This window comes from Ranitomeya imitator, chromosome 7 (assembly GCF_032444005.1).
Source record: "Ranitomeya imitator isolate aRanImi1 chromosome 7, aRanImi1.pri, whole genome shotgun sequence".
Classification (NCBI taxonomy): domain Eukaryota; kingdom Metazoa; phylum Chordata; class Amphibia; order Anura; family Dendrobatidae; genus Ranitomeya; species Ranitomeya imitator.
In genome coordinates this window covers 114,391,459-114,409,260 of record NC_091288.1, presented here as the reverse complement: position 1 = coordinate 114,409,260, position 17,802 = coordinate 114,391,459, and the positions used below count along the sequence as shown (strand labels likewise).

At 53.7% G+C, this 17,802-nt stretch overlaps 1 protein-coding gene across 1 annotated transcript in view; it reads right to left on the bottom strand.

Moving 5' to 3' along the window:
* Positions 1 to 392: 392 nt before the first annotated feature.
* The window catches only part of C7H2orf80 (chromosome 7 C2orf80 homolog), a 212,470-nt gene continuing 195,060 nt past the window's right edge, over positions 393 to 17,802 (bottom strand). The window contains exon 6 of the mRNA XM_069735385.1: positions 393 to 506. Within this exon, the coding sequence (XP_069591486.1) occupies positions 429 to 506 (78 nt within the window). The 3' untranslated portion in view covers positions 393 to 428. The remainder of the gene's footprint in view (positions 507 to 17,802) is intronic.

Here is a 17,802-nt window from a genome sequence, read left to right as displayed (position 1 = left end):
CCATAGCTTCTAACTGTGAAAGACATCATCAGATGGTGGAGATAAAATCATTGAGAGACATCAGTGCCGCCCCACAGCTTCTAGAACAGCCCTCAAATAAATGGTCAACAGGGGGCGGTACTATAAGCAATGAGTGACATCAGCACCACCCCATGATTCATTTGAGGTTAGTGTTCAAAGTTGTGGGGCAGGACTGATGTCTCTGATGTAACTTCAGTGCTGCTTTCCCTGATGACGTCCTGTTCGAAGAGATGCATTGGACAATGCGGGAAGAAGTACAGCCCCAGCCTCCTGTGACATATTTGAGACACCTCTTAAACGAAATGTCACAGAAAGAACAGTAAAAACCACTATAAAGTGTTGATTTATAGGAAGAAATTACAACATTCCATTGAGTATACTGTAGATCTGTTTATTTTTTGAGATGTTCATTGGTTTAAATCATTTGCTTTATCAGAACATTCTTCAGTTTCAACTTCAGGTGACATTTCTTCTCTTTCTTGTTCCTATAATAAAGCCAAACAGAATTAATTACAAATATGTATATACTAGATGGAGGCCTGATGCTTTGCAGCGTTGAGAATCTCCACCCAGAATACCAAGAAAACTGGCGCACAGCTATAAACATCATGTATAAACGGGTATAAAGTGAGGTAAGGCAAGTGTAGGACCTGGTATAAGAGAGATGCCATAAAGGGGCTACCAGGTACACATAAAATTGGCCATTTTTATGCGCTAAACGCTCTCATTTTTCATATTTCTAGTGCAGTAATGCAGTTCAATTTTCGTGTTTCATATTTGCATGTTTCAGCGCTACAGTGTGCTGCCTTATTTACTTAACTATATACGAGTTGGCGACTCTAGGTTCAGCACCTGTTCACACTGAGTCTATGTTTGGATGTGCCGGTCAGGTTTTTGAAATGTATTCTCTAGCCTTCTGATTGTGCACTCCGCCTCCTAGCCACAGGTGTTTTAATTACAGCAGGTCCAATACCCCTCCACAGAGATAATTTTAGTCTAGGAAGAGGTTTCACATGTACCCATTCAGATGGAGACGTTTATTCTCAGCGAGGTAAGGCAAGTGTAGGACCTGGTATAAGAGAGATGCCGTAAAGGGGCTACCAGGTACACATAAAATTGGCCATTTTTATGCGCTAAATGCTCTCATTTTTCATATTTCTAGTGCAGTAATGCAGTTCAATTTTCGTGTTTCATATTTGCATGTTTCAGCGCTACAGTGTGCTGCCTTATTTACTTATCAGTAGTGTTGAGCGATACCTTCCGATATCGGAAAGTATCGGTATCGGTTTGGATCGGCCGATATTCAAAAAATATCGGATATCGCCGATACCGATACCCGATCCCAATGCAAGTCAATGGGACCAAAATATCAGAATTAAAATAAACCCTTTCTTTCCTTGTAGGTTCATTCTACATGAAGGAAAACAACTAAGAATAATGTAGGATGTATTGTGGGAGGTGGCGGAGACATTAAAGGCAATGAGGTTTAGCCCAATCAAATAGAATAGCATGTTTTTTGTTTTTTTTAAGACGTTCGGAGTGAAAAAGATATTGAGTATGTAAATTTTTTTTTATTTTGTCAGATATTGATGTTTCACTATTCCACGCCCTTCCCCTTCTTTTTTTTTCTTTTTTTTTTTTACTTTTCCCACACTTTCATCTTCATCATCATCAGCATCTTTGACATCAACTTCTTCTTCACCTTATTCATCTTCTTCTTCATCTTCTACCTATTTTTTTTTTTATTACATTCTTCATATTCATTTTCTTCAACTATTATTATTCTTCCTATTCTACATATTCTTTTTATTCCACTGTTATTATTCTTCCTATTCTACTTCTTCATCATATTCTCATTTGTGACAGGCATTCCCGTAGTTGTTATCTATAAAAGTTGGAAGATTACACCTTCCGTTCTGCCAGTCACAAAAGTTACATTTGTCCGCGTTCAGTTTGGCCTGCAGCATCAGGCTTTATCCAGGGGCACCACGAGGAGGAACGGACTCACCCCCATACACTGCTTAGTCTTCTTCTGCATATAATTTAGATAATATCTTTTGCTCTGATATTAAGTCTTATGCTTAATGTTCTTCTGCTCTTTGTTCTGCAGCCTCTTGTTCTTCTGCTTCTCGGTCTTCCATGTCGTCGTCTCCAGGGTCGTCGTCTCCAGTGTCGTCATCTCCGCCGTCGTCGTCTCAGCCGTCGTCGTCTCCGCCGTCGTCGTCGTCGTCATCGGGGTGGTCTTCCGGGTCGTCGTCATCGGGGTGGTCTTCCGGGTTGTCGACGTTAGGGTCTTCAACTTGGAAATGTAGCAGAAGGTACAAGAAGGCTGAGAAAATGCCAAGAACCAGCTGATGGAACTGGAACTCGGATGGCTACCCGAAGGTTCAAGAGCCTATGGAACTACCGAGGACCAGCTGACGTTACTGGAACCCGGTTACTAAGCAGGAGGTACCCGTGCTAAAAAGCACTACCAAGGACCGCCTGACGTTGGCGGAACTCGGATACCCAGAAGGAGGCACCTAAGCCAAAGGCTCTGCCCGGAACCAGCTGACGTTACTGGAACCAGGATGGGGAGCAGAAGGTACAAGAGCAAAAGACACTGCCGAGAACCAGCTGACGGTACTGGAACCCGGATGGGTAGCCGAAGGTCCAAGAGCCAATGGAACTACCAAGGACCAGCTGACGTTACTGGAACCTGGTTACTAAGCAGGAGGTACCCGTGCCTGAAAGCACTACCAAGGACCACCTGACGTTGGTGGAACTTGGATACCCAGAAGGAGGCACCTAAGCCAAAGGCTCTGCCCGGAACCAGCTGACGGTACTGGAACCAGGATGGGGAGCAGAAGGTACAAGAGCAAAAGACACTGCCGAGAACCAGCTGACGGTGCTGGAACCAGGTGGTGGACCCCAAGGCCCACAGGAGAGGAGAGAACAGCTAGGCCGCGAGGCAGCCGCAGTTACCGAACCCCAACAGTCCTACAGGGGGAGCTGGGCCTACTGGCACTACAGAACCAGCCTTGACTACCAGTTCACGCAGCCCACATAGGAAGCTCCTAAACTGGAGGCACCCTGGAGTTGGCTAACCCGACCGCACCACGACGAGGCAAGCATAGGTGTCTCAGTGAGCTTGACACAACCCGGAAACAGCTGACGGTGCTGAAACCAGGCTTGGCACGAGGGAGTACCTGTGACAAGAACACTGCCGAGAACCAGCTGGCGGTGCTGGAACCCGGATGCGTTGCCCCAGTGTGCAAGAGCCAATGGCACGACCGAGGACCAGCTGACGGTGCTGGAACCCGGTTACTAAGCTGTAGGTGCCCGCGCTTAAAAGCACTACCAAGGACCGCCTGGCGTTGGCGGAACTCGGATACCCAGGAGGAGGCACCTAAGCCAAAGGCTCGGCCCGGAACCAGCTGACGGTGCTGGAACCAGGTGGTGGACCCCAAGGCCCACAGGAGAGGAGAGAACAGCTAGGCCGCGAGGCAGCCGCAGTTACCGAACCCCAACAGTCCTACAGGGGGAGCTGGGCCTACTGGCACTACAGAACCAGCCTTGACTACCAGTTCACGCAGCCCACATAGGAAGCTCCTAAACTGGAGGCACCCTGGAGTTGGCTAACCCGACCGCACCACGACGAGGCAAGCATAGGTGTCTCAGTGAGCTTGACACAACCCGGAAACAGCTGACGGTGCTGAAACCAGGCTTGGCACGAGGGAGTACCTGTGACAAGAACACTGCCGAGAACCAGCTGGCGGTGCTGGAACCCGGATGCGTTGCCCCAGTGTGCAAGAGCCAATGGCACGACCGAGGACCAGCTGACGGTGCTGGAACCCGGTTACTAAGCTGTAGGTGCCCGCGCTTAAAAGCACTACCAAGGACCGCCTGGCGTTGGCGGAACTCGGATACCCAGGAGGAGGCACCTAAGCCAAAGGCTCGGCCCGGAACCAGCTGACGGTGCTGGAACCAGGTGGTGGACCCCAAGGCCCACAGGAGAGGAGAGAACAGCTAGGCCGCGAGGCAGCCGCAGTTACCGAACCCCAACAGTCCTACAGGGGGAGCTGGGCCTACTGGCACTACAGAACCAGCCTTGACTACCAGTTCACGCAGCCCACATAGGAAGCTCCTAAACTGGAGGCACCCTGGAGTTGGCTAACCCGACCGCACCACGACGAGGCAAGCATAGGTGTCTCAGTGAGCTTGACACAACCCGGAAACAGCTGACGCTGCTGAAACCAGGCTTGGCACGAGGGAGTACCTGTGACAAGAACACTGCCGAGAACCAGCTGGCGGTGCTGGAACCCGGATGCGTTGCCCCAGTGTGCAAGAGCCAATGGCACGACCGAGGACCAGCTGACGGTGCTGGAACCCGGTTACTAAGCTGTAGGTGCCCGCGCTTAAAAGCACTACCAAGGACCGCCTGGCGTTGGCGGAACTCGGATACCCAGGAGGAGGCACCTAAGCCAAAGGCTCGGCCCGGAACCAGCTGACGGTGCTGGAACCAGGTGGTGGACCCCAAGGCCCACAGGAGAGGAGAGAACAGCTAGGCCGCGAGGCAGCCGCAGTTACCGAACCCCAACAGTCCTACAGGGGGAGCTGGGCCTACTGGCACTACAGAACCAGCCTTGACTACCAGTTCACGCAGCCCACATAGGAAGCTCCTAAACTGGAGGCACCCTGGAGTTGGCTAACTCGACCGCACCACGACGGGGCAAGCATAGGCGTCTCAGTGAAGTTGACACAACCCGGAAACAGCTGACGGTGCTGAAACCAGGCTTGGCACGAGGGAGTACCTGTGACAAGAACACTGCCGAGAACCAGCTGGCGGTGCTGGAACCCGGATGCGTTGCCCCAGTGTGCAAGAGCCAATGGCACGACCGAGGACCAGCTGACGGTGCTGGAACCCGGTTACTAAGCTGTAGGTGCCCGCGCTTAAAAGCACTACCAAGGACCGCCTGGCGTTGGCGGAACTCGGATACCCAGGAGGAGGCACCTAAGCCAAAGGCTCGGCCCGGAACCAGCTGACGGTGCTGGAACCAGGTGGTGGACCCCAAGGCCCACAGGAGAGGAGAGAACAGCTAGGCCGCGAGGCAGCCGCAGTTACCGAACCCCAACAGTCCTACAGGGGGAGCTGGGCCTACTGGCACTACAGAACCAGCCTTGACTACCAGTTCACGCAGCCCACATAGGAAGCTCCTAAACTGGAGGCACCCTGGAGTTGGCTAACTCGACCGCACCACGACGGGGCAAGCATAGGCGTCTCAGTGAAGTTGACACAACCCGGAAACAGCTGACGGTGCTGAAACCAGGCTTGGCACGAGGGAGTACCTGTGACAAGAACACTGCCGAGAACCAGCTGGCGGTGCTGGAACCCGGATGCGTTGCCCCAGTGTGCAAGAACCAATGGCACGACCGAGGACCAGCTGACGGTGCTGGAACCCGGTTACTAAGCTGTAGGTGCCCGCGCTTAAAAGCACTACCAAGGACCGCCTGGCGTTGGCGGAACTCGGATACCCAGGAGGAGGCACCTAAGCCAAAGGCTCGGCCCGGAACCAGCTGACGGTGCTGGAACCAGGTGGTGGACCCCAAGGCCCACAGGAGAGGAGAGAACAGCTAGGCCGCGAGGCAGCCGCAGTTACCGAACCCCAACAGTCCTACAGGGGGAGCTGGGCCTACTGGCACTACAGAACCAGCCTTGACTACCAGTTCACGCAGCCCACATAGGAAGCTCCTAAACTGGAGGCACCCTGGAGTTGGCTAACCCGACCGCACCACGACGAGGCAAGCATAGGTGTCTCAGTGAGCTTGACACAACCCGGAAACAGCTGACGGTGCTGAAACCAGGCTTGGCACGAGGGAGTACCTGTGACAAGAACACTGCCGAGAACCAGCTGGCGGTGCTGGAACCCGGATGCGTTGCCCCAGTGTGCAAGAGCCAATGGCACGACCGAGGACCAGCTGACGGTGCTGGAACCCGGTTACTAAGCTGTAGGTGCCCGCGCTTAAAAGCACTACCAAGGACCGCCTGGCGTTGGCGGAACTCGGATACCCAGGAGGAGGCACCTAAGCCAAAGGCTCGGCCCGGAACCAGCTGACGGTGCTGGAACCAGGTGGTGGACCCCAAGGCCCACAGGAGAGGAGAGAACAGCTAGGCCGCGAGGCAGCCGCAGTTACCGAACCCCAACAGTCCTACAGGGGGAGCTGGGCCTACTGGCACTACAGAACCAGCCTTGACTACCAGTTCACGCAGCCCACATAGGAAGCTCCTAAACTGGAGGCACCCTGGAGTTGGCTAACCCGACCGCACCACGACGAGGCAAGCATAGGTGTCTCAGTGAGCTTGACACAACCCGGAAACAGCTGACGGTGCTGAAACCAGGCTTGGCACGAGGGAGTACCTGTGACAAGAACACTGCCGAGAACCAGCTGGCGGTGCTGGAACCCGGATGCGTTGCCCCAGTGTGCAAGAGCCAATGGCACGACCGAGGACCAGCTGACGGTGCTGGAACCCGGTTACTAAGCTGTAGGTGCCCGCGCTTAAAAGCACTACCAAGGACCGCCTGGCGTTGGCGGAACTCGGATACCCAGGAGGAGGCACCTAAGCCAAAGGCTCGGCCCGGAACCAGCTGACGGTGCTGGAACCAGGTGGTGGACCCCAAGGCCCACAGGAGAGGAGAGAACAGCTAGGCCGCGAGGCAGCCGCAGTTACCGAACCCCAACAGTCCTACAGGGGGAGCTGGGCCTACTGGCACTACAGAACCAGCCTTGACTACCAGTTCACGCAGCCCACATAGGAAGCTCCTAAACTGGAGGCACCCTGGAGTTGGCTAACCCGACCGCACCACGACGAGGCAAGCATAGGTGTCTCAGTGAGCTTGACACAACCCGGAAACAGCTGACGGTGCTGAAACCAGGCTTGGCACGAGGGAGTACCTGTGACAAGAACACTGCCGAGAACCAGCTGGCGGTGCTGGAACCCGGATGCGTTGCCCCAGTGTGCAAGAGCCAATGGCACGACCGAGGACCAGCTGACGGTGCTGGAACCCGGTTACTAAGCTGTAGGTGCCCGCGCTTAAAAGCACTACCAAGGACCGCCTGGCGTTGGCGGAACTCGGATACCCAGGAGGAGGCACCTAAGCCAAAGGCTCGGCCCGGAACCAGCTGACGGTGCTGGAACCAGGTGGTGGACCCCAAGGCCCACAGGAGAGGAGAGAACAGCTAGGCCGCGAGGCAGCTGCAGTTACCGAACCCCAACAGTCCTACAGGGGGAGCTGGGCCTACTGGCACTACAGAACCAGCCTTGACTACCAGTTCACGCAGCCCACATAGGAAGCTCCTAAACTGGAGGCACCCTGGAGTTGGCTAACTCGACCGCACCACGACGGGGCAAGCATAGGCGTCTCAGTGAAGTTGACACAACCCGGAAACAGCTGACGGTGCTGAAACCAGGCTTGGCACGAGGGAGTACCTGTGACAAGAACACTGCCGAGAACCAGCTGGCGGTGCTGGAACCCGGATGCGTTGCCCCAGTGTGCAAGAGCCAATGGCACGACCGAGGACCAGCTGACGGTGCTGGAACCCGGTTACTAAGCTGTAGGTGCCCACGCTTAAAAGCACTACCAAGGACCGCCTGGCGTTGGCGGAACTCGGATACCCAGGAGGAGGCACCTAAGCCAAAGGCTCGGCCCGGAACCAGCTGACGGTGCTGGAACCAGGTGGTGGACCCCAAGGCCCACAGGAGAGGAGAGAACAGCTAGGCCGCGAGGCAGCCGCAGTTACCGAACCCCAACAGTCCTACAGGGGGAGCTGGGCCTACTGGCACTACAGAACCAGCCTTGACTACCAGTTCACGCAGCCCACATAGGAAGCTCCTAAACTGGAGGCACCCTGGAGTTGGCTAACTCGACCGCACCACGACGGGGCAAGCATAGGCGTCTCAGTGAAGTTGACACAACCTGGAAACAGCTGACGGTGCTGAAACCAGGCTTGGCACGAGGGAGTACCTGTGACAAGAACACTGCCGAGAACCAGCTGGCGGTGCTGGAACCCGGATGCGTTGCCCCAGTGTGCAAGAGCCAATGGCACGACCGAGGACCAGCTGACGGTGCTGGAACCCGCTTACTAAGCTGTAGGTGCCCGCGCTTAAAAGCACTACCAAGGACCGCCTGGCGTTGGCGGAACTCGGATACCCAGGAGGAGGCACCTAAGCCAAAGGCTCGGCCCGGAACCAGCTGACGGTGCTGGAACCAGGTGGTGGACCCCAAGGCCCACAGGAGAGGAGAGAACAGCTAGGCCGCGAGGCAGCCGCAGTTACCGAACCCCAACAGTCCTACAGGGGGAGCTGGGCCTACTGGCACTACAGAACCAGCCTTGACTACCAGTTCACGCAGCCCACATAGGAAGCTCCTAAACTGGAGGCACCCTGGAGTTGGCTAACCCGACCGCACCACGACGAGGCAAGCATAGGTGTCTCAGTGAGCTTGACACAACCCGGAAACAGCTGACGGTGCTGAAACCAGGCTTGGCACGAGGGAGTACCTGTGACAAGAACACTGCCGAGAACCAGCTGGCGGTGCTGGAACCCGGATGCGTTGCCCCAGTGTGCAAGAGCCAATGGCACGACCGAGGACCAGCTGACGGTGCTGGAACCCGGTTACTAAGCTGTAGGTGCCCGCGCTTAAAAGCACTACCAAGGACCGCCTGGCGTTGGCGGAACTCGGATACCCAGGAGGAGGCACCTAAGCCAAAGGCTCGGCCCGGAACCAGCTGACGGTGCTGGAACCAGGTGGTGGACCCCAAGGCCCACAGGAGAGGAGAGAACAGCTAGGCCGCGAGGCAGCCGCAGTTACCGAATCCCAACAGTCCTACAGGGGGAGCTGGGCCTACTGGCACTACAGAACCAGCCTTGACTACCAGTTCACGCAGCCCACATAGGAAGCTCCTAAACTGGAGGCACCCTGGAGTTGGCTAACCCGACCGCACCACGACGAGGCAAGCATAGGTGTCTCAGTGAGCTTGACACAACCCGGAAACAGCTGACGGTGCTGAAACCAGGCTTGGCACGAGGGAGTACCTGTGACAAGAACACTGCCGAGAACCAGCTGGCGGTGCTGGAACCCAGATGCGTTGCCTTGCCTATTAAAGATTGTCTTCCTAGAGCCCCAACTAGCGGTGTTGGAGCAAAGGGTAAGCAGGGGGAGATGAGTGTAGGCCGAAGCCTGCACTGGAGGCAGCTTTGTGTCTGCGTTGCGTTTGCAGGACACTTTGCCGGCTACACACTGGGGGAACAGCTGGCGTTGCTGAACCCCACTAACACAATGGCGTGTGTTTTTCTCTGTGCAGCTAGCACTTGCGGGCAAAAACTAGCGATGTTAGAGCCCGTGTTGAAGCAGGAGGAGGAGGAGAGGAGCAGAGTGTAGGCCGAAGCCTAGTTGAACCAATTTCAAAGGAAACCTTTAACCCCCCCCTCAGGTGTTACAAAGTACAAGAGACACACCTTGTGCAGTATTAATGCTGCACAAGTGAAAGGTTGCTCTATTAATTTGTCTACTTGCACACGCTGAATGAAAGACATACACAATTTACCCCATTCTACAGTCAAACTGTAGTGGATGCGTGACTTGGTTTTTTGATGAGACGCAGCACAGGTGTCCAAAATAACGCCTTGGTGCTTGGCGCAGCTTCCTGAGCGTTGTTATTTGCTGTACAGGAGTCTGCGCTCTTGTGTTATCCCTTGGCAATGCCCTGTTAGCGCTGCCCATCTTATGACATCATTTCATGTTGGCCGGTGCGGTTAACGATGGCCATAAATCCCAGACCCACAGTGTCTTTTCATAAAGCCACACTGCGGTGCTGGGATTCGTGGCCTTGAGCAGTAAATATTTTGGCCGCTCACACACGTCCTTACACCTGCTTCAGACTGGGCGGCCTCTGCTGATCCCTTCTCACATGCCGCGGCCATGAGGCTGCACAGTCTGAAGAAGGCGGAAGGAGATGAGTTAAGACAGGCGAAGATATGCACTGCTCGTGCCCATCAATCACACCCTCGCAGTCAAAATAATTAAGACAACGAGGAGCATTTTATTCAGGCAGGGCGGACGAACAGGCGCAAGTAGCCAACCAATGATGTCAGAAGACGGGAAGCGCTACCAAGGGGGGTGCTGCGTATCATTAGAAAGGAAAGTCACACCTCAGGGACAGTGGAATGGTCTCAAAGAGACACATTTTGTACGTGTTGAGTTCCACGTGGGCAAGGAGAAAACATCAGCCACCTTGTACAAATGCAGCAGTACTGCTGTACAAGGTGGCTGTTATACATATAAACACCTGGGGGTGGGGGCCAGGCTCCCTTCAATTTCAGTTCATGTGCCTGCGTGGCGTTTGCAGGTCACGTTGCAAGCTGCACAGCAGGGGAACAGCTGGCGGTGCTGAACCCCACTAACACATTGGCTGGTGTTTTTCTCTGTGCAGCTAGCATTTCCGGGCAAAAACTAGCGGTGTTTGAGCCCAGGGTCAACAGGAGGAGGAGGAGAGGAGCAAAGTGTAGGCCGAAGCCTGCACTGGTGGCAGCTTTTGGTCGGTTGTGCCAGCGTGGCTTGTGCTGGACACGATGCCGGCTACACAGCGGGGGAACAGCTGGCGGTGCTGAACCCCACTAACACATTGGCTGGTGTTTTTCTCTGTGCAGCTAGCATTTCCGGGCAAAAACTAGCGTTGTTAGAGCCCAGGGTCAGCAGGAGGAGGAGAGGAGCAGAGTGTAGGCCGCAGCCTAGTTGAACCAATTTCAAAGGTTACCTTTAACCCCCCCTCAGGTGTTACAAAGTACAAGAGCCACTCCTTCTGCAGCATTAATGCTGCACAAGTAAAAGGTTGCTCTATTAATTTTTCTACTTACACAAGCTGAATGCAACACGTAGACTATTTAGCCCATTATACTGTTAATCAGTAGTGGAGGCGTGACTTGTCTTTTTAAAGAAAAGCAGCACAGGTGTCGAAAACAACACCTTTTTGCATGGGCGCAGCTTCCTGAGCGTTGTTAGTTGCTGTACAGGAGTCTGCGCTCTTGTGATCCTTTGGCCATGCGCTGTGAGCGCTTCCTGTCTTATGACCTCATTTCATGTTGGCCGTTGCGGTTAGCGATGGACATGAATCCCAGACCCACAGTGTGTTTTTAAAAAAATCACACTGCGGTGCTGGGATTCGTGCCCTGGTGCACTAAATATGTTTGCCGCTCACACATGTCCTTACACCTGCTTCAGACTGGGCGGCCTCATCTGATCCCTTATCGCCTGCCGCGGCCATGAGGACACCCAGTCTGAAGAAGGCGGAAGGAGATGAGTGAACACAGGCAAACATATGCACTGCACATGCCCATCAATCACACCCTCGCTGTCCAAAAAAAAAAGACACCGAGGGCCGTTGTTTCGAGCAGGGGAGATGCACAGGCGCAGCCAGCTAACCAATGATGTCAAAAGACGGGCAGCGCTAACAAGGGTGGTGCTGCGTGTCATTACAAAGGAAAGTCACACCTCAGGGACATTGTAATGGTCTCTAATGAGACACATTTTGTACGTGTTGAGTTCCACGTGGGCAAGGAGAAAAAGTCAGCCACCTTGTACAAATGCAGCAGTACTGCTGTACAAGGTGGCTGTTATACATAGAAACACCTGTGGGTGGGGGGCAGGCTCCCTTCAATTTCAGTTCATGTGCCTGCGTGGCGTTTGCAGGTCACGTTGCAAGCTACACAGCAGGGGAACAGCTGGCGTTGCTGAACCCCACTGACACATTGACTGGTGTTTTTCTCTGTGCAGATTGCATGTCCGGGCAAAAACTAGCGGTGTTAGAGCCCAGGGTCAGCAGGAGGAGGAGGAGAGGAGCAAAGTGTAGGCCGAAGCCTGCACTGGTGGCAGCTTTTGGTCGGTTGTGCCAGTGTGGCTTGTGCTGGACACGATGCCGGCTACACAGCGGGGGAACAGCTGGCGGTGCTGAACCCCACTAACACATTGGCTGGTGTTTTTCTCTGTGCAGCTAGCATGTCCGGGCAGAAACTGGCGTTGTTTGAGCCCAGGGTCAGCAGGAGGAGGAGAGGAGCAAAGTGTAGGCCGAAGCCTGCACTGGTGGCAGCTTTTGTTCTGTTGTGCCAGCGTGGCTTGTGCTGGACACGTTGCCGACTACACAGCAGGGGAACAGCTGGCGGTGCTGAACCCCACTAACACATTGGCTGGTGTTTTTCTCTGTGCAGCTAGCATTTCCGGGCAAAAACTAGCGGTGTTTGAGCCCAGGGTCAGCAGGAGGAGTAGAGGAGCACAGTGTAGGCCGAAGCCTAGTTGAACCAATTTCAAAGGTTACCTTTACCCCCCCCCTCAGGTGTTGCAAGGTACAAGAGCCACACCTTGAACAGCATTAATGATGCACAAGTCAAAGGTTGCTCTATTTAATTTTGCTCCATGCACACGCTGAATTAAACACGTACACTATTTAGCCCATTATACTGTCAAACAGTAGTGGAGGCGTGACTAGTACTACTAGTCTTTTTAAGGAGACGCAGCACAGGTGTACAAATTAACACCTAGGTGCTGTGCGCAGATTCCTTACCGTTGTTATTTGCAGTACAGGAAACTGCGCTCTTGTGTTATCCCTTGGCAATACCCTGTTAGTGCAGGCCGTCTCATGACCTCATTTCATGTTGGCCGGTGCGGTTAACGATGGCCATGAATCCCAGACCCACAGTGGCTTTTCCTAAAGTCACACTGCGGTGCTGGGATTCGTGGCCTTGTGCAGTAAATATGTTCGCCGCTCACACATGTCCTTACACCTGCTTCAGACTGGGCGGCCTCAGCTGATCCCTTATCGCATGCCGCGGCCATGAGGCCGCACAGTCAGAAGAAGGCGGAAGGAGGGGAGTGAAAACAGGGGAACATATGCACTGCTCGTGCCCATCAATCACACCCTCGCAGTCAAAATATATGAGACAACGGGGGGCGTTGTGTCGGGCAGGGGGGACGCACAGGCACAGCCAGCCAACCAATGATGTCAGGAGACGGGCAGCGCTAACAATGGGGGTGCTGCGTGTCATTAAAAAGGAAAGTCACACCTCAGGGACATTGTAATAGTCTGTAATGAGACACATTTTGTACTTGTTGAGTTCCACGTGTGCAAGGAGAAAAAGTCAGCCACCTTGTACAAATGCAGCAGTACTGCTGTACAAGGTGGCTGTTATACATAGAAACACCTGGGGGGGTGGGGGGCAGGCTCCCTTCAATTTCAGTTCATGTTCCTGCGTGGCGTTTGCAGGAAACGTTGCAAGCTACACAGCAGGGGAACAGCTGGCGGTGCTGAACCCCACTAACACATTGGCTGGTGTTTTTCTCTGTGCAGCTAGCATGTCCGGGCAGAAACTGGCGTTGTTTTAGCCCAGGGTCAGCAGGAGGAGGAGAGGAGCAAAGTGTAGGCCGAAGCCTGCACTGGTGGCAGCTTTTGGTCAGTTGTGCCAGCGTGGCTTGTGCTGGACACGATGCCGACTACACAGCAGAGGAACAGCTGGCGGTGCTGAACCCCACTAACACATTGGCTGGTGTTTTTCTCTGTGCAGCTAGCATGTCCGGGCAGAAACTGGCGTTGTTTTAGCCCAGGGTCAGCAGGAGGAGGAGAGGAGCAAAGTGTAGGCCGAAGCCTGCACTGGTGGCAGCTTTTGTTCTGTTGTGCCAGCGTGGCTTGTGCTGGACACGTTGCCGACTACACAGCAGGGGAACAGCTGGCGTTGCTGAACCCCACTAACACATTGGCTGGTGTTTTTCTCTGTGCAGCTAGCATTTCCGGGCAAAAACTAGCGGTGTTTGAGCCCAGGGTCAGCAGGAGGAGTAGAGGAGCAGAGTGTAGGCCGAAGCCTAGTTGAACCAATTTCAAAGGTTACCTTTAACCCCCCCCTCAGGTGTTGCAAGGTACAAGAGCCACACCTTGAACAGCATTAATGATGCACAAGTCAAAGGTTGCTCTATTTAATTTTGCTCCATGCACACGCTGAATTAAACACGTACACTATTTAGCCCATTATACTGTCAAACAGTAGTGGAGGCGTGACTACTAGTCTTTTTAAGGAGACGCAGCACAGGTGTACAAATTTACACCTAGGTGCTGTGCGCAGATTCCTTACCGTTGTTATTTGCAGTACAGGAAACTGCGCTCTTGTGTTATCCCTTGGCAATACCCTGTTAGTGCAGGCCGTCTCATGACCTCATTTCATGTTGGCCGGTGCGGTTAACGATGGCCATAAATCCCAGACCCACAGTGGCTTTTCCTAAAGTCACACTGCGGTGCTGGGATTCGTGGCCTTGTGCAGTAAATATGTTCGCCGCTCACACATGTCCTTACACCTGCTTCAGACTGGGCGGCCTCAGCTGATCCCTTATCGCATGCCGCGGCCATGAGGCCGCACAGTCAGAAGAAGGCGGAAGGAGGGGAGTGAAAACAGGGGAACATATGCACTGCTCGTGCCCATCAATCACACCCTCGCAGTCAAAATATATGAGACAACGGGGGGCGTTGTGTCGGGCAGGGGGGACGCACAGGCACAGCCAGCCAACCAATGATGTCAGGAGACGGGCAGCGCTAACAATGGGGGTGCTGCGTGTCATTAAAAAGGAAAGTCACACCTCAGGGACATTGTAATGGTCTGTAATGAGACACATTTTGTACTTGTTGAGTTCCACGTGTGCAAGGAGAAAAAGTCAGCCACCTTGTACAAATGCAGCAGTACTGCTGTACAAGGTGGCTGTTATACATAGAAACACCTGGGGGGGTGGGGGGCAGGCTCCCTTCAATTTCAGTTCATGTTCCTGCGTGGCGTTTGCAGGAAACGTTGCAAGCTACACAGCAGGGGAACAGCTGGCGGTGCTGAACCCCACTAACACATTGGCTGGTGTTTTTCTCTGTGCAGCTAGCATGTCCGGGCAGAAACTGGCGTTGTTTTAGCCCAGGGTCAGCAGGAGGAGGAGAGGAGCAAAGTGTAGGCCGAAGCCTGCACTGGTGGCAGCTTTTGGTCAGTTGTGCCAGCGTGGCTTGTGCTGGACACGATGCCGACTACACAGCAGAGGAACAGCTGGCGGTGCTGAACCCCACTAACACATTGGCTGGTGTTTTTCTCTGTGCAGCTAGCATGTCCGGGCAGAAACTGGCGTTGTTTTAGCCCAGGGTCAGCAGGAGGAGGAGAGGAGCAAAGTGTAGGCCGAAGCCTGCACTGGTGGCAGCTTTTGGTCGGTTGTGCCAGCGTGGCTTGTGCTGGACACGATGCCGGCTACACAGCGGGGGAACAGCTGGCGGTGCTGAACACCACTAACACATTGGCTGGTGTTTTTCTCTGTGCAGCTAGCATTTCCGGGCAAAAACTAGCGTTGTTAGAGCCCAGGGTCAGCTGGAGGAGGAGAGGAGCAGAGTGTAGGCCGAAGCCTAGTTGAACCAATTTCAAAGGTTACCTTTAACCCCCCCTCAGGTGTTACAAAGTACTAGAGCCACTCCTTCTGCAGCATTAATGCTGCACAAGTAAAAGGTTGCTCTATTAATTTTTCTACTTGCACAAGCTGAATGCAACACGTAGACTATTTAGCCCATTATACTGTTAATCAGTAGTGGAGGCGTGACTTGTCTTTTTAAAGAAAAGCAGCACAGGTGTCGAAAACAACACCTTTTTGCATGGGCGCAGCTTCCTGAGCGTTGTTAGTTGCTGTACAGGAGTCTGCGCTCTTGTGATCCTTTGGCCATGCGCTGTGAGCGCTTCCTGTCTTATGACCTCATTTCATGTTGGCCGTTGCGGTTAGCAATGGACATGAATCCCAGACCCACAGTGTGTTTTTAAAAAATCACACTGCGGTGCTGGGATTCGTGCCCTGGTGCACTAAATATGTTTGCCGCTCACACATGTCCTTACACCTGCTTCAGACTGGGCGGCCTCATCTGATCCCTTATCGCCTGCCGCGGCCATGAGGACACCCAGTCTGAAGAAGGCGGAAGGAGATGAGTGAACACAGGCAAACATATGCACTGCACATGCCCATCAATCACACCCTCGCTGTCCAAAAAAAAAAGACACCGAGGGCCGTTGTTTCGAGCAGGGGAGATGCACAGGCGCAGCCAGCTAACCAATGATGTCAAAAGACGGGCAGCGCTAACAAGGGTGGTGCTGCGTGTCATTACAAAGGAAAGTCACACCTCAGGGACATTGTAATGGTCTCTAATGAGACACATTTTGTACGTGTTGAGTTCCACGTGGGCAAGGAGAAAAAGTCAGCCACCTTGTACAAATGCAGCAGTACTGCTGTACAAGGTGGCTGATATACATAGAAACACCTGTGGGTGGGGGGCAGGCTCCCTTCAATTTCAGTTCATGTGCCTGCGTGGCGTTTGCAGGTCACGTTGCAAGCTACACAGCAGGGGAACAGCTCGCGTTGCTGAACCCCACTGACACATTGACTGGTGTTTTTCTCTGTGCAGATTGCATGTCCGGGCAAAAACTAGCGGTGTTAGAGCCCAGGGTCAGCAGGAGGAGGAGGAGAGGAGCAAAGTGTAGGCCGAAGCCTGCACTGGTGGCAGCTTTTGGTCGTTTGTGCCAGCGTGGCTTGTGCTGGACACGATGCCGGCTACACAGCGGGGGAACAGCTGGCGGTGCTGAACCCCACTAACACATTGGCTGGTGTTTTTCTCTGTGCAGCTAGCATTTCCGGGCAAAAACTAGCGGTGTTTGAGCCCAGGGTCAGCAGGAGGAGTAGAGGAGCAGAGTGTAGGCCGAAGCCTAGTTGAACCAATTTCAAAGGTTACCTTTAACCCCCCCCTCAGGTGTTGCAAGGTACAAGAGCCACACCTTGTGCAGCATTAATGCTGCACAAGTAAAAGGTTGCTCTATTTGTTTTGCTCCTTGCACACGCTGACTAAAACACGTACACTATTTAGCCCATTATACTGTCAAACAGTTGTGGAGGCGTGACTTGTCTTTTTAACGAGACGCAGCACAGGTGTCAAAATTTGCACCTAGGTACTGGGCGCAGATTCCTGAGCGTTGTTATTTGCTGTACAGGAGTCTGCGCTATTGTGATCCCTTGGCCATGCGCTGTGAGCGCTTCCTGTCTTCTGACCTCATTTCATGTCGGCCGTTGCGGTTAGCGATGGACATGAATCCCAGACCCACAGTGTGTTTTCAAAAAATCACACTGCGTGGCTGGGATTCGTGGCCTTGTGCAGTAAATAGGTTTGCCGCTTACACATGTCCTTACACCTGCTCCAGACTGGGCGGCCTCAGCTGATCCCTTATCGCCTACCACGGCCAGGAGGCCGCACAGTCTGAAGAAGGCGGAAGGAGATGAGTTAAGACAGGCGAACATATGCACTGCTCGTGCCCATAAACCACACCCTCGCTGACAAAATAAATATGACAACGACGGGCGTTGTTTCTAGCAGGGCGGATGCACAGGCGCAGCCAGCTAACCATGATGACAAAAGACGGGAAACGCTACCAAGGGGGGTGCTGCGTATCATTACAAAGGAAAGTCACACCTCAGGGACAGTGGAATGGTCTCAATGAGACACATTTTGTACGTGTTGAGTTCCACGTGGGCAAGGAGAAAAAGTCAGCCACCTTGTACAAATGCAGCAGTACTGCTGTACTAGGTGGCTGTTATACATAGAAACACCTGGGGGGGTGGGGCCAGGTTCCCTTTTAATTTCAGTTCCTGTGCCTGCATGGCGTTTGCAGGTCACGTTGCCGGCTACACAGCAGGGGAACAGCTGGCGTTG